Here is a 16,978-nt window from a genome sequence, read left to right as displayed (position 1 = left end):
AAAGCAGCTTCATAGTGATACTGTAACATGAATATAATACAACAAAGTTTGTTTCTAGAAGAATATTGCATCATCATCCACCTTAAGTAAGGCAGATCAATAATATTGTTGAATATTAAATGTCCCCAACTAGCAAGCCAAAAGCCAAGGCAACAGTGGCAAGGAACCAAAACTCCATCAGTGACAGAATGGAGAAAAAAACCTTGGGAGAACCCAGTCTCAGTCGCTCAGTTCTCCTCTGGCCAACGAGCGAACAGTGTATGATTATGATCCATGCAGCATTACAGGTCAGAGGTCAGATTGAATAAGAACATTCAGAATATTTATCCAGTTTCATCTGGCTGGAAGTTGGAGTCATCACACCGGTATGGAGACGAGTTTGTTGAGGATCAGTCATGTCGATGAGGCCTTCACAGGGCTGATGAGGCTGGCTCTTCAGGGATGCGTCATGGATGGGTCCAGGCGCAGGTCCACCTTCTGATCTGGATACGGCCTGGATCCGGCTGACTTCAGTAAACTTTAGAATGAACAAAAAGACAAACATTAGCATAGATGCCATTCTTCTTATTAAATAATGAGTATCAGGTGTTATAGGAAAGCATCCCTGGTTTCAGCTGACCTATGTTAAATGTTGACCTATGTCAAGTTAAGCTTTTTTTGTGGAAGTATCAATTTATTATTGAATATGCAATTAAAATAATTGCAAACATTACCAAATGACCAAATGTGAAAAACAAACAAAATGTGTATTCAGCATTTGCAAACTGAATTATAGTAATAGTAATAAAATAGTAATTTGGACAAATATTATCAACATTAAGGCATTAAAATAAAACATTATTTTATTAAAAGTAAAATATTACTGTAATGTTGAAAGTGTCTTTAACATTAAAACTCACAAACCCACAAAGCTGCTCGTTAATCTCCTGACTGGCAGCGCTGATGATCGCCTCGTTTAGATGTTAACTTGCACACAATAAAATGAAAGATGACATGCATTATAGGCTATCATATAACTTTACATTTTTTTAAGTTTTAAATATTGACGATCATTCGTTCAACTAAACGGGTATACTTTTCTTCTCAAAACTGGCGCCTGTCCATTTATTTCTCCTTTCCTCAGTCGATGTTTATAAAGATTGCAAGTCATACATTTACTAAAAAAAAAACTAGGCTATATCAAGCTCTTGAAAGCCTTTTTTTTTTTTTTTTGTCAGAAACGATGGTTCGAGACATTACAGAAGACACACGCAGACTGCTGGAACTTACCTCAGTCATTTCTTCTGACGAGTATTTCTAAAACTACGCCAGCGGCCAGCAGACTTTTCACTCACAACTCACTAACGTTAGCTAGCCTACATCAGAGACTCATTTCCCGCTGATTTTACGTGCGAACCCTGTGAGGGAAACTGCGCTTGTGGATTTCATACAAAACGCTTTTCTCACTTTTAAATACAACGTCCACAATGAATAGGCCTACGATAATTACATGATGAATTTAGAATTTAAACTGCATATTTCAAAAAGGCTGCTGATATAGCTGGTTTAATTTCAACTAAGGATTTAACGATGCGGCATATTGTCAAAAATTCTAACCGGTTAGCTGTGGCTAATTAATGTTTCACAGAATAAATACGTTACCCCTCACACTTCCATATCAAAGACTGTATGTTGAACAGTGAAATTAACTTGCTGCTACCACCACAACTTATTAAAAATATAGGTAAACATCATAACTTACCATAAAACACTGCCTGCTCCGAGTGGCGTGCTCCTCGAGTCAGGTCAGAAGTGAAGAATCCAGAAAGTTCTGCAAAGAATGAAAAAAGTAACCAGTTGCTGGGTCAAAATAACCCAACCAGCGGTTTATTTGTGAATGACCCCCTTACAACTCATTTGACCCAGCATGAGCAACCCAATAATGTGTTTACAGTACCCCAAACAACCCAACTTTTTGACCCAGCACAATCAACCCAACAATTTGTTTACAGAAACAACCCAGCATTTTTTTGAGTGCAAGAGACAAGAAAACCAGGAGAATGCTCAGTAATGCAGTGTAACACTTAAACAAGACTTCGCGGTGAGTGAATGAATGAACATGGTATAAATTAGACTGAGACAAACAGGATGATGAGACACAGGTGAATGCAATCAGTGAATGAAGTACAGGTGAATGTGATCAGTGATAAGTGATGATGAGTCTGGGCAGTGAGTTATGGGAAATGTAGTTTGTGAGTGATAATAGTCTTATGTGGAGTGCCCTCTGGTGGCTCTCAAGGGCACTCCAGCTGGTGATCGTTACATTATCATGTTTGACCGGTGAATCAGATTTGACAGTTTTTTATGCATTCTTATTTTTATTTTATTTTACTTTAAAGCTGTGTTATGAGGGAATCAACTGCTAGGTTCATTAAAAGCAGCACAGGAAGAAACACTTCACCTACAAACTAAACACAAATACACTGAATGCCCCCTCTCACCTAAAAGATCTTTGCGCAGATCAAACCTCATTTCTGAAGAAAACCGACCACCGCAGTTTCAGTTTGACTAAGATGAGCAGCTAGTACCACAACATGAGTTTGCAGATGGTGTTAATTGTTAAAACCATACACAATAATTTTTAATTGATTTAATTTTGATTGATTTGAATGAAAGTGAATTATAAAACCATTAAAATCTCTAATCAAAAAGTTCTAATTCAGCATGAAATTTAGGAAGATGTACACAATATTCCAATTTTCTTCTCATTTTACCTAATGAGCTTGGAGGTTTGCCCACCTGCTTGTATTTGCCCACCTACAAGCAGATCCACAACCACAACCACATCTCTGCAGGTTTCACTTTGACTAAGATGAGCTGCTACTGTCACAATGTAAGAATGTTTCACGTGTTTGTTTTGTTCTGTTTGTGCTGGTGCCGTCTGACTGGTAAGTTATAAATTGACATATTTTTTGCTAAATATCAGTAACATTTTTCACAGATGATAAAAGTCATGGAAGTCAAGTTGCTACATTGAATGTAACTTCAACCAATGGAGACTCAAAGCAAATCCTCCATTAAGCCACATTTTTGTGGGTTTTAAATTATGTTAATTTCATGGATTACAAATGCAAATCATCTCTAAGCATTTTTTTTTATTCAGTAGTAACATAAAAAAAAATACAAATTCATTAGATAAAAATTGTAGGAACCCTGTTTTATCTATATGTCCCATATACCAAAATGTGGTAGATATTGACAATTTCCAGAAAAACCAAACTTTCCATATTGTAATTACACCGTTAAAATTATGTTCATATATCTCACCTTTCAATAGTAAGTTATTTACAAACTACAGCTGATTTCTGACTTTGTAAACCATCAGGAGCCTTAATCTGTAAATCTGTTTGTTCATCAGGTGTATTTGGTGATTCAGTGTCAGTGATGGAGGGAGATTCTGTCACTCTAAACTCTGATCTTACTGAAATACATGAAGATGATGATATACTGTGGAAATATGGAGCTGAAAAATCTTCGATCGCTAAAATCAGCAGTGAGAATCGAGTCTTCTCCACATATGATGATGTTCCTGATGGGAGATTCAGAGACAGACTGAAGCTGGACTATCAAACTGGATCTCTGACCATCACAAACACCACTACTGAACATACTGGAGATTATGAACTAGTGATAAGGGGAGCGAAAATAACCTCAAAAACATTCAGTGTTTCTGTCTATGGTGAGTATAGAGCTCATTTGTCCTGTCTTTTACGCTTGTTTTATATCAACATATTGAATTGTTGAATCATTTTAAAGTTTGAGGTAACAGATTGTAAAAAACCCTGAATACACTGGACTGAAAATTGTTGTGTAGATTTATTCATATGTCTGTTTATTTTCCCATGTTTTCCAGCTCGTCTGCCTGTTCCTGTCATCAGCAGAGACTGTTCATTATCATCATCATCATCATCACCATCATCATCATCTAATTGTTCATTGGTGTGTTCATCAGTGTTGAATGTGAGTGATGCGACTCTCTCCTGGTACGCAGGAATCAGTGTATTGTCCAGCATCAGTGTGTGTGATCTCAGCATCAGTCTCTCTCTACCTCTGGAGGTGGAATATCAGGATAAAAACACCTACAGCTGTGTGCTGAACAATCCCATCAGCAACCAGACCACACATCTGGACATCAACACACTCTGTCACACATGTGCAGGTACCACAGCACTGATGATATATGTGTGTATTTACTGACCTGATCTCTGTCTTCTATTGTAGATCAGACTGAAGCATTCACTTCTTTCTTTATCATTACAGGACCAGACACACAGTCTCCTTCAGTTCCTCCAGTCTCAGTGTTTCTGATAGTGTTGATCTCTGCGGCTGCTGGTTCTTTGATGATTGTGGTTGCAGTCGTTGTGATCTTCTGCATCTGCAGGAAATGCAGAAAAACAGGTCAGGAGAGCAAGCAATTAATCCAGAAGTCGAAATATTTATCTTTTTTTAAAGTACAAATTTCAATATAGGATTAAAAAACATTGTTGTTTTAACACGTCTGTGATTATTATGAATGCAGTTCAGACCCGGGAGGAAGACAGAAATAATGCAGCATCCTGTCAACAAAAAACACGAAAAATGGTAAGATCATTTATAACTGTGTTGCAAGAAGTTTTTGCAGTCAGTCAGTATGATTTAAGCTTTTGTGAGTAATATTAATCAAATAGCTAAAAAAAAAAACACTAAGTGTATTGTTCGTACCTCAGTGTAAAAACTAACATACAGTATTTCCATTTTGCAGCCCTACAAATTAATTAGCACAAATCAAAATCTATTTGCACGCAGTTAGCAGTGATTAGTTCATCCAACATAATTATACTATTTACTCACCATACTGTTACAAACCCACATGTCACTGTCAGTCTCTTACTTTCTGCTTATGTAAGTTTATCTTCACCGCGAGTTAGGTTATAACGGTAGACTTCTGTGTTCAGGGAGAAAGTGATGCCTCATCCTTTTTTAATTACAATTTTTATTTATTACTAACAGTTTTCTAACCCCTGACATATGCTTTAAAAGTGCACAAGAACAACATGGGTGAGTTGACATTTGACCCGGTGTTATGGTTTAACGCATAGGTTTAACTGGTGTATGTGTTAAGTTGTGACTCCAGAAGTGAACGGTCGGCCGCAGATTCGTCAATAATGAAAAATGTAAAAATGAAAAAGAAAAACGACTGTAACCCTTGTTTCCTGAGAAGGGAATGAGACACTGTGTTGATTACGACACTTTGGGGAACGCCCTTAGCATAACGCATCTGAAATATGAATGAAACTAATCCAATCCTGATTGGTGCTGCGTTATGACGTAACATGTGACGGCATACATGGAAGCTACAAAGGGATGCCGGCACACAACAGAGTTAGCTTCTGCGATGAAGCAAGTCGCTCCCAGGCAGTGGAAGGCGTGGCATAGGGATGCAGTGTCTCGTTCCCTTCTCAGGGAACAAGGGTTTACAGTCATAACCCAAGACGTTCTCTTTCGAGAGAACTCGAACTGCGTTGACTATGACACTGGGGAACGAGTACCCACTATGCCACAACGAGCCCTGCCTGTCCCAGCGTGAAGCTGCGCACAGGCACACTTAGGACGAGAGCACTAGAGTGTCTTGCGTAGAAGAAATATCTAGGCTATAAAATCTGATAAAAGTATGAGGGGTGGCCCATCCTGCTGCATCGCACACTACTTGGATCGGGCCCCCTGAAAGGAGGGCTCTAGAGGACGCCTTGCCTCTGGTTGAATGAGCCCTCACGCGAGGCCAACGGTGAAGGCAAGCTACGCACCTGATAGGCCATAGAGGTAGCCTGAATGATCCAGTTACTGATGGTCTGTTGGGATGCGGGAAGCACCTTCTTGGGTGACCCGAAGCACACAAGCAACTGGTCTGACTTCCGCCATGAAGAAGACCTCTGGACATAAATCTTGAGAGCTCTGACAGGGCAGAGCAAATTAAGTCTTTCTTCATCTGCCGTCACATGAGGTGGAGGATGAAAAGCCTGCAGAACCATAGGCTGTGCCACATTGGAAGGCAATTGTGGCGAGCAATTTAGGCACATAGCCCGGCCTGGGATGCAAGATAGCCTTAAAGTCGCCTGGAGCAAACTCCAGGCACCCATGAGATATAGGGAGCGCCTGAAGATCTCCTACTCTCCTCAGAGAAGTATTGACTGATAAAAAAAAAAACTTTGAGGCAAAGGTTCTTGGCCTCAGCCGACTCCAGAGGTTCCAGCCCTTCGAGAACCACTGCCAGGTCCCATGTGGAAACTCTGGCAGGTCTCATCCTCTGAGCCCCACGGATTAAACGTACGATCAGCTGATGTTTCCCCAGGGGCCAATCACCCAGAGGAGCATGGAAAGCCACAATGGCAGCCATGTACACCTTGAGTGTGGATTCACTCCGCGGAGGAAAAATTCTCGCTCGTCCCTCCATGGGGGGGACATCCCTGCTATTTTCGTCTTGTTTTCAATACCCTGAAGCGGAGGACCAGCAGGGAAAAATCGAAAACGATTCGCTGCTCATCGTTTTAATCCTTCAGAATTAAATGCAGCCATAAACACTGGATAAGTGAAACACGGTCTGAATTGTAGGCTGAATTAAAATATCTAACTTTTTAAAGTCAGATAATATACCATCATTTTAATTACTTAGAATTAAATGCAGCCATACTCACCAGACAATACTGTTTTAATATTAATTTATATGGTTTCCTAATCTACACGCTGCCTCGGCAAACGCTAGTTTCGAGCCGTTACAATATATTTGGCTTTCATCCCTTTGAGAAGAACGTCAACAGGTGCGAGGCTGAAACATTTAACAGCTTCGTCTGATCTACGAGTCAAGATATTTTTCATTGAACACTGCCAGCACCCTTAGGAGCTGACTGTGAATGCCTTGCACCCAAACAGTATTATTTCACAGATCGCTTGTGTCCCTTTAATTGTAGACACTTAATCAAAGCGCTGCCTCGGCAAACGCGAGATTTTCGAGTCGTTCACAATATATTTGGATTTCATCTGTCGAGAAGAAAGTCAACAGGCGCAAGGCTGAAACACCCGAAAATGCTTGGCTTTGCATGTCGAGATATTTCTCAATGAACACAGCCAGCACCCTCAAGAGTTGACTGTGCATGCCTCTCACCCACACAGAATCTTTATTGCAGAGTAGACCCATAATCTACGCGCTGCTTCAGCAAACGCGAGATCCGAGCCACTAGATTCTGTATTCTGAAAGAAGAGAGGAAACAACTGAAAGCAAAGATGCTGAACACTAAGTCCCAAAGACTCCTCGAGAAAACCAAGATGTCATATAAAAACAAGGACAGAGAGGTGAAGAGGAGTGCTAGAAAAGACAAATGGGTCTTTGCTGAATACCTGGCAAGTGAAGCCGAGAAAGCTGCAACCTATGGAAACACAGTGTACAAAATCACAAAGCGACTCTGTGGCAGATGCACAAACCAAACTACCCATGTTAGTGACAAGAATGGCAACATCTGTACATCAGAGAGTGAACAAGCAGCCAGATGGGTTCAACACTTCCAGGAAGTACTCCGTGAGCCTGAACAACCAGCCAACATCACATTAACAGAGGATATCCTGGAAATCAACAACAACCCCCCTGACTCTGCTGAGGTTAAAGCTGCCATCCAAACCCTGAAAAGTGGCAAGGCATGTGGCATAAATTCTATTCATGCTGAGATACTCAAGATCGACATTCCATCATCAACAAGAGTGCTGACGGATTCCAAAACATTTGGAACAGTAACACCATCCCTGAAGACTGGTCCAAAGGTCTTATTGTCAAAGTCCCCAAGAAAGGTAACATTAAGAACTGCGACAACTGGTGTGGAATCACTCTTCTGTCTATTCCAAGAAAGGTGTTCTGCAGAGTCATTCTCAACCGGATGGAGACAGCCATTGTCTCCAATACAATGGCGACAGCCAGTGACTCTGCACAACACCGGCACACAACAGAGTTAGCTTTTTGCTCTTCAGCAAGTGCTCTGTGTCAAACTGTCTGTCCTATTTGGTGTTGTTTGTCCCTTAAGAACTTCAAATAAAGGTCTGCATTGCAATATAGAATCTAGTGGCTCGGATCTCGTGTTTGCCAAGGCAACGCATAGATTACTGGTCTACTCTGCAATAAAGATTATGTGGCTGGGATCTCGCGTTTGCCGAGGCAGCGCATAGATTAAAGGTCTACATTGCAATACAGAATCTATAGTGGCTCGGATCTCACGTTTGCAGAGGCAGCACGTAGATTACGTGTTGTGCCGAATTTTGACTCCCTGCCAAATTATTACCCCCCTCATTGAAGTTAGTACCTTATTGCCTAATCATAACCCCACCCCTAATCCTAACCCCTGCCCCAAAACTAACCCTAAACTTACCAATACTGGGGGGGGGGGGGGTCAGAATTCAGCACAACACAGGCACAACCCTTTGTAGCTTCTGTGTATGCCGTCACATGTTACGTCATGACGCAGCACCAATAGGATCGGATTAGTTTCATTCATACTTCAGATGCATTACTTCAAGGGCGTTCCCTAAAGTGTCGTAGTCGATGCAGTTCGAGGCCCCCTTTAAAAGGGAACTTCATTTTTTTTTATTAAAAAACTTGCACAATATAATCTTACTACATGATATGTTAATAATAATAATAAACTTTATTTTATATAGCGCCTTTAAAAGTTGCATCTCAAAGTGCTTTACAAAGACATACAAATAAAAATACATTGAAATACATAACACAATAAAAAAATAGAACCATACAATCAAAAAAAAAAAAAAAAATCACTTATATGCTAGCTGGAAAAATGAGGTTTCAAGAGAAGATTTAAAAACACTAAAGGATTCAGCATGTCTAATCTCTGTGGGGAGAGATTTCCTTTTGGAGCCAAGGAAGAAAAAGCCCGGTCATCCATAGGGCCCTATTTTAACGATCTGAAACACAAGTATCATAAGCGAAACGCAAGTAACTTTGTGGGCAGATCTCGTGTGATGTTGCGGGATAAATGACCCTTGCACCCGACGCAAATCTAAAATGGGTTGGTCTGAGGTAGCTTCATTATTCATTGGTGTGGTTTGGGCGTAACGTGAAATAAACCAATCAGAGCATCATCTCAGGCACGCTTGTTCCATTGCGGATGGCTATTATAACGGTGGATTTGCCAGGCACACGCCAGGAGCGGTTTACAGTCGAGGAGACCGAAGTTTTCGTCAGGGCCATAAAAGACAGAGAATTGACATTGTATGGGGATGGAGAAACCCAATCAAATTAGCTTCAGTTAAACACGTGTATAATAATTTGGGTAAAGGTGTAAGCAAGATTTATGCATATTTTTTTCACATTTTCATGGACACCACAATGATTTCCCTCGTGTGATAATATGTTTCCTTGTAATTATGTATGGTTTGCAAAAATGAAAACTGCTGCGTCTTTGTAGATGAGAGAATCAAAGTATGCGTGTTGTGCACATGCTACATTATGGCCAAGCATGCGCCCTTAAAATAGCATATGAATAACACACGCAACTCGCAACTAACTTAGACTAGGTTTTTCCTGGTCAGTGGCGGAATTGTTTACTGCAAAATAGCACCAGGGAACGTTTGTGCCGGAACACGCCTCCTCTTTTTGCTGAACCGCCCCCCGGGAGCGCAAGTTCATTCCATAATATACCGACATGCGTCTGTGGAGGGAAAAGTCCGCTGTGTGTCGGGTGCAAAATAGGAATGATACATGCGTCATGGTACAAAGTCAATTGTGCTGGGTGCAAGATAGGGCCCATAGAGCGTAACCGAGTTGCAGAATGGTTAACAAGCCAGAATCAGAAGAGCGGAGATTACGCCTTGGGGTATAGACAGTTAAAAGTTCAGACAGATATTCTGGCGATAAATCATGCAGGGCCTTGTAGGTAAGGATGAGAATTTTACACTCTATGCCAGGGGTGGGCAAACTTTTTGGCTCAAGGGCCACACTGGGTTTTAAAATTTGACAGAGGGCCGGACCAGTAGCAGATTATGAAGCACGATCTCATGAAAGTGCGTATCTATACCACGAATTTGATTTCTCGTGCCATTTATATGCCAAAAATGTTTTTGTTTTTTTTGCATGCATATGCTACGCACTGTAAACCCCTAGGTTAGGATTAGGCCATAAAGTGCGTATCATATGCACGCGAAAACTGCTTATCATAAGCACTACAAATACAATTCGTGGTATTCGCACTTTCATGAGATCGGGCTGAGCAAACAGACATTTACGTTGTGGCAATGTCTGCACGAAATTCAACAACTGAGAGACGATATTCTGACAATACATTTTTTATGCTATATCCCCCATTTAGCATGTTATGTCTTGATGTTAATTTTTAATTAGTCAGATGTTAGATAATTATAGCCTATACTTTTTAAATATTGTTTATCCTTATTATTATTTAATGGGCCTAACAGTAAATTAGAAACAAAACACCTGCAAGTGTAGGCTACACTTAGAAGAGTAAAAATGTCAGTTAATTCAACTTTATTAAAACTGCTTATTACATGGCTTGGCTGAATTCCAATGTAGAATGCGGTCTGTTATTTCTTGATAACAGACCGCTGCGAGCTATAACAGACCGTTGCCATGCAAAACAGCGCGTTGCTATGGACGCGGAACGGACTATTTTCTTTGGCGGAAGCAATACAATCGTTTTTAAATCAATAAACTCCTTTTTAAATCAATAATTTGTGTCAAATTATTGATTTATTTTGTAGGTAGCCATGTAATAAGCGGGATAATGTATAGAGAGGCGGTCGTTATAGCGAATAACAAGCCCTTCAGGCTGTCAAGACCCCTCCGCTTCGCGTCGGGGTCTCGTTCAGCCTGTCGGGCTTGTTATTCGCTATAACGACCGCCTCTCTATACATTATCCCTTACATGGCAATTTGCACTTCCAAAAGTCATACATTTGTGGAAAAAAACGAAATAAACGAATATGCAAATTTATTTTAAGAATAATAAAATAAAACATAAAAAGCAAAGGCAGATCAGAACATTTAATGAAAAAAAAAACGGGTTCTGTACATGGCAGACAGGGGAGTGTAGTCGAAAGCCGGGTGATAAAGGTCGGTAAACGGAATCAGTCAGGATACATCCACAAATCCAGAGGAGCAAAGAAACTAAATAGCAGACAAATCAAAGGAAAAACTAAGGTGTGCAAGCGGTTACCAAACATTTTTTTTTCTCTGTGAGTTTCCAAAAAAGGAAAAAAACATTAACGTGCAACAAGTCTATGCGCTCTCTGTTTGGTTTCCATGGTGACGCGTCATTGCTTGTTACTTGACGCACCGCAGCAACAACAGCGCTGAATGAATGATGATCTGCTTTTATGTCATTTTTCCTTTTTTACATTTGTTAGCTATGGCATGCAATATCTGATATTCCGATTGTCAAATATATGCAACGCAATATATATATATATATATAACGCAAAGTATTGCAAGAAAAAAGGCAAAATTAATGCGATCTTAAGAAAATTTTTTAAATACTCGGCGGGCCGGATTAAACAGCCTAACGGGCCGTATGTGGCCCGCGGGCCGTAGTTTGCCCACCCCTGCTCTATGCAAAACTTGACAGGAAGCCAGTGTGCTCACTTGTCCTGGACCTTGTCAGGACTCTGGCAGCTGAGTTTTGAACACAACTGCAATTTGTTTAGAGTTGATTTAGAGACCCCAGCGAGCAGAGCATTACAATAGTCAATGCGAGAAAAAACAAACGTGTTGATCAGTTTTTCCGCCACAGATAAAGATAGCATTGGGCTCAGTCTTACAATGTTTCTGAGGTGAAAAAAGTATACATTAACCATGTTCTGGACATGTGGATCAAATGTTAAGTTTGAATCAAATATCATCCCCAGATTTTGTAAATTAGTTTGAAACTCCATAGCAGAGCCATCAACCTTCAGGGTTAAAGGGCCAGCTTTACGTATTTGGTGGGGTGAACCAATGAGCATAACCTCAGTCTTGTCACTGTTGAGACAAAGAAAATTTTGTGACATCCATATTTTTACCTCTGATATGCAGTGTTCTATCACCAGGTTTTGAGTGAATGTAAATCAGAGTGTCGTCTGCACAAAAATGAAACTTAAGACCAAAGGATCTTAGAAGCTGCCCAAGGGAAAAAATGTAACGCAAAAAAGTAGGGGACTCAAACTGCCCACGGTCTGAAAGATAAGACTTGAACCAGTTTAAAACAGTGTCAGTAACAACAGAAACAGTTTCCAAATGAGTAAAAGATCTACAGTGTCAAAAGCTGCACTGAGATCAAGAAGATTCAGAATTGAATGACAGCCAGAGTCAGCAACAAGTAAAAGGTCATTGGTGAATTTAACTAATGCTGTTTCAATGCAGTTTGCGGAAACCAGATTGGAGGCGCTCAAAAAGATTGTGAGTGCAGCAGACACAACACCCGTGCTCAGGGAGTTGTTTATTATACTCAAGACGACAGGGCATAAGCAGGCAAAACATGATTTAAATGTTGGTATCATTGTGATTTCATTACCTGAAAGTAGGTTGCTGATTACATGGGCCTCAGAACCATTGTATATGGGTGGGACAAGACCAGTGATTATGGATGGATGAGCGACAAGAATACTTTTTGTGCGAAAAAAAAAAAAAAACATTTTCTTTTCGTGTGGGCCTCTGACGTGAGTTCACGAGAGCGCCATGATGCATGCGCGAGAACTGAGAAGATGATGTCCTGACATAGCCGGAAGCCCTACACTGTCTGTTTACAAGCAGAGGAAGACACGTGGTGTATGTAAGCTATTGAATTCGGACATCCAGGAAATGCACACTTTAGAACCATTGTAAACACTTCATTGAGACCTAAAGCACAATCATTGTCGAATTGGAATTGGAATGGATCTCTCGTGAGCTCACATTGGAGGCCCACACGGAAAATGAATAGTTGAATAAAGTCGTTATTTTCTTTTTTTTTCTTTTTTTGTGGAAGTTCTTCATAAACTTAAGGTTGACTCACTGTAGTCACTTGGACTATTTTAAACATTATCTTTACTAACTTTCTGGGCCGGCAAGATGCAACTACCAAGAAGCCTATGGAGGAGTGAGACAGCTCTCAGATTTAATAAAAAAATGACCTAATTTGTGTTTCCATGGAAGGAACGCCAACTAGAAAATAAAAACTATCCTCCAGACAGAAATGTACTATACATTACATAGACGACAGCAATCATTAAACAATAGGCCTACATACAATCAACAACACTTTTCAAATCTTGAAACTATGGAAGTTATTTTACAGAAACAGGGCCTTATAAGGTATTTAAATTTGATGCCAAATTTTGTTAATTTTGTTTGTTTGTTTTTAAATATGACTGCATTTTTCCTTGCAGAAATCAAAGAAGGAGGCTGTGTATGCAAATCTCCCCAAAAAACGATGATCAATGACCATATACTGGAATAAATGTTACAGCTCATATGACCTTGACTCACATATAGTTCACATTATTCTCTGCTAATATGTTTTAACTTCATGGTTTCATGCTTTTTTTCACTCTCATGTGTTGTTATTGTTATGTCTGAAATTGTGTTGTTCTGAATTAGTATAATGGTTCAAAAATAGCATTGCATTCAGAAACTCAACTAAAAGTCTGAAGTGAATTTCCATACACATGAAGCTTCGAAACCTTTGCCATTGATTTGTTTCGAGCCAGTGATTCGGGGCATGTTTGAAACTGCCACAGTAATGTAATTTCAGTAGAGTTTTATGCACATCATAACTGTTTCGAAATGTCAATGGTTCACAGCTAAGGGGCGATGATCTCTTGTCTAACATGAACCTGACCTCGGAAAAATTTGTATACATTTGTAGATATTTAATGACGCATTTGTATAATAAAAAAGGAAGAGTTATAGTTAATAGTCTCTTATTGGTCTGACTGCAAAACAAACAAAACTTGTTTACTATTTACTTGTTTACTAACTTAAATAATATTTAATGGTATTAGATCTCACTCTTTTAAGTAAGGTTCAACATCATCTAGATAATTCAAACTCCTATTTTCGAATACTCTTCATGGATTTCTCGTCTGCTTTTAATACTGTCCAACCTCATCTTCTTTTAAAGCGCCTCTATGATTTAGGTGTTAGTAGTTGGATGATTTTATGGATTAAGGAGTTTTTAAAAGGCCAACCTCAGCGAGTCTGTATTAACAATAATGTCATGTCAGATTGCTTGGTTTTAGATACTGGATTACCGCAGGGATGTGTACTGTCTCCAATACTGTTTTCTGTATACATCAATGAATTGAAGTGTAATGATGATAACCTTTCCCTTATAAAGTATGCCGATGATATAGCATTGGTCTCCTTGCAGAAAGAAAGGAATTGCTCCTCATACTTTGAGTATATTGACAGTATTATTTGTTGGTTTGAGAGTAGTTTCTTACATCTTAATATTGAAAAGACAAAAGAGCTATATCTGAGAAATCAATCGAGAACAGTATCGCCTCTGTATATAAACCAGTTGCCATAAAGGGAAAAACTGTAGAGCAGGTCTCGAATTTTAAATACTTGGGTACAATTATTGATGAGAAACTAAATTTTGAAAGTAATGTAGAATACATCCATTAAAAGGCATGACAACGTTTGGGTCTCCTTAGGAAATTGAGAAGTTTTAACATTAGCACGCACACTCTAACCATGCTATATCGATCAATGATTGAGAGTATTCTCACATATAATATTGTTTCATGGTATGGCAATCTAATCTGGCAATCTGATCATTGGACACAAACAACAGCCACTTCAGGGCTTGTTTGATCATTTTATGGGAAAAATGGCAATTGCGATTTTTAAAGATAATACTCACCCTCTTCACTCTACTTTTGAATTGCTCCCATCTGGGCGTAGACTCAAAATTTCCTTGGCTAGAAGAAACGTGCATAAAAAAAAAAAAACGCTTCTCCCAATGGCAGTGATAAATCGTATAGCTTTCTAAAGTGATTCAATAGAACGGTTTGTTTTTTTTTTTGTTTTTGTTTTTTTGTTGTAAATTTTGTATCTGTGTTGTTAATGTGTGATGTGTTTTTTAAGCAGTAATGTGAATGTATCTATGTCACCAGTGTCAAAGATAAATTTCCGCTCTGTGACAAACAGACTGGACAATAAAGTTCAACACTAGATGATTTGTTAATTGTATTTAATAAATTACACCTTCAATAAAACATTTGTAACTGGTTTGTAAAATCTGCTTGTATGCATGTTTGGCCTGAGTTTTTGTTGTATTTACACTGTTCTGACCAGCAGGGGTCACCAGGGTGTGACAATTTGAGCGCTTCGAAAGAGTGAATCATTTTTTTCTAAGCAACTGGTTCAATTAATTTCGAAAAGAGTTTCGAAAAGTTTTGTTTCTCCCAACACTATAATGAAGTAAATAAAGACACTTCGCTGATTACTGGGATGCCTGATGCCTGTTTATAACAAACTCAATTATTGTAATAAAAATAGCCAATATTTTTTTTGGCACACAAAATTTTGAAATCCGACATTTTGTCCTGCTCACTTCAGTTATAGTAAATCACACCAGCATAACAACAACACACATCCCTGCTACATAACCTAAAGACAGACTTAAAGGGTCATTTCACCCATTTGAACATTGTTTTTTATTTAAAGTGGGTCATATATGTAGTCGAAATGTAAAATAATTTTTGAATTTGGTGCCTTCGTGACCGAGAAAAGACAAAAAATAACTTCAGGACGCATTTGTATGAAAGACAACAACTCCCACAATGCACCACATTGCACAGCTCCGCAAGCCTCTCCCACTAATCCAGAAAGCGCATATCTGCCTATAAGAGAAATCACTCTTCCGTCTACAAGGCTAGCTACCACCAGAGCTTAAAATTCATTTCACATTCACACAAAATGTCTAGTTAGTTGGCGAACTCATTAGTGCATTACTCCTCGTTTGTATTTCTTTCGAAAAGGTGAATTATTGCATGGTACCTGGATGTTCAGTCAGAACATATGCGGTGCGAAACTAGGATAGTTCTCAACACAAACGTCCGTGTCCTCGTCTGATTCAGAGATTTCGTCCAGGAGAAATAGTCATCGTTGAAATTCTTTGCCGCAGACGGACTCTATCTCTGTGTTCGTAGTTGCATCTTACAGTCTATGAGTTGCATAGTGAGATCACCGGCGCCACCGGTCCGCCCTAACTCGAGCCAGTCCGGGCTCCTCGTCCGCGGCAGGCAGGTCTTCTGCCTCGGCTGCTCTTCGCTATAATGCGGCTTGTAAAGGTAGCCACTAACACCTGATTCAAGCATCAGACTTCCGAAATCCTCTTACTCTATATCATATTGAGCACTCTCCTCCGCTATTGTCATAACTGTACATCTGTCTCCACAGCGCCTGTTAGCTTAGCTTCAAACAAGATGGAGGATATTGCTTTCAGTTTCAGAGAGTAAAGTCCCACCCACTGATCTGTAATAGGTCTGTAGCGTGAGCGGGTCCCGCCCCCTGGGAAAGATGAGGAACGAGTGTCTGGCCCTGTCCCAAATGGCACACTCCGGACTTGTGGACTTCCTCAGAGTCCACACTTTGGTGACGTCATGTAGTGCAGACCTATAGGGCCCTTGGCGCGAGTCCACGAGGGCGCATTGAGAGGTATTTTTGGGACAGACTCGATCGGCACGCCGGAAATAACGGCCTGGTTGTTGTTAGACAGGAAAAATCACATTTCTGCGCTCCGACGTCTTATCTGCATGTCAAATACACATCCTAATTTTACAGTTCTATATTTTGATATTGTGCATATCACCTGGACATTAAACAATAGATATATCACGCTTATTTAAATGATGTATACAGTTGTACATAATAATAGGCTACATAATGTTCCATTTGAACTAAGATTACAATTTTAAAACATAATTTA

The 16,978-nt window shown here is 39.7% G+C and overlaps 1 protein-coding gene across 1 annotated transcript; it reads left to right on the top strand.

The window, feature by feature from the left end:
* Positions 1–3,393: 3,393 nt before the first annotated feature.
* LOC311085184 (uncharacterized protein) lies at positions 3,394–5,184 on the top strand (the record flags this gene model as incomplete). The annotated part of the gene is made up of 4 exons (XM_084117618.1): positions 3,394–3,718; positions 3,893–4,198; positions 4,324–4,437; positions 5,153–5,184. The coding sequence occupies exons 1-4, from the start codon at positions 3,424–3,426 to the stop codon at positions 5,182–5,184; spliced, it is 747 nt and encodes a 248-aa protein (XP_083973744.1). The 5' UTR covers positions 3,394–3,423.
* Positions 5,185–16,978: the final 11,794 nt, after the last annotated feature.

Source organism: Abramis brama (genome assembly GCF_963993115.1).
Source record: "Abramis brama genome assembly, chromosome: 6".
In the NCBI taxonomy this organism is placed as follows: domain Eukaryota; kingdom Metazoa; phylum Chordata; class Actinopteri; order Cypriniformes; family Leuciscidae; genus Abramis; species Abramis brama.
The sequence above is the reverse complement of the archived record's forward strand: the minus strand, read 5'-3'. Positions and strand labels throughout refer to the sequence as shown.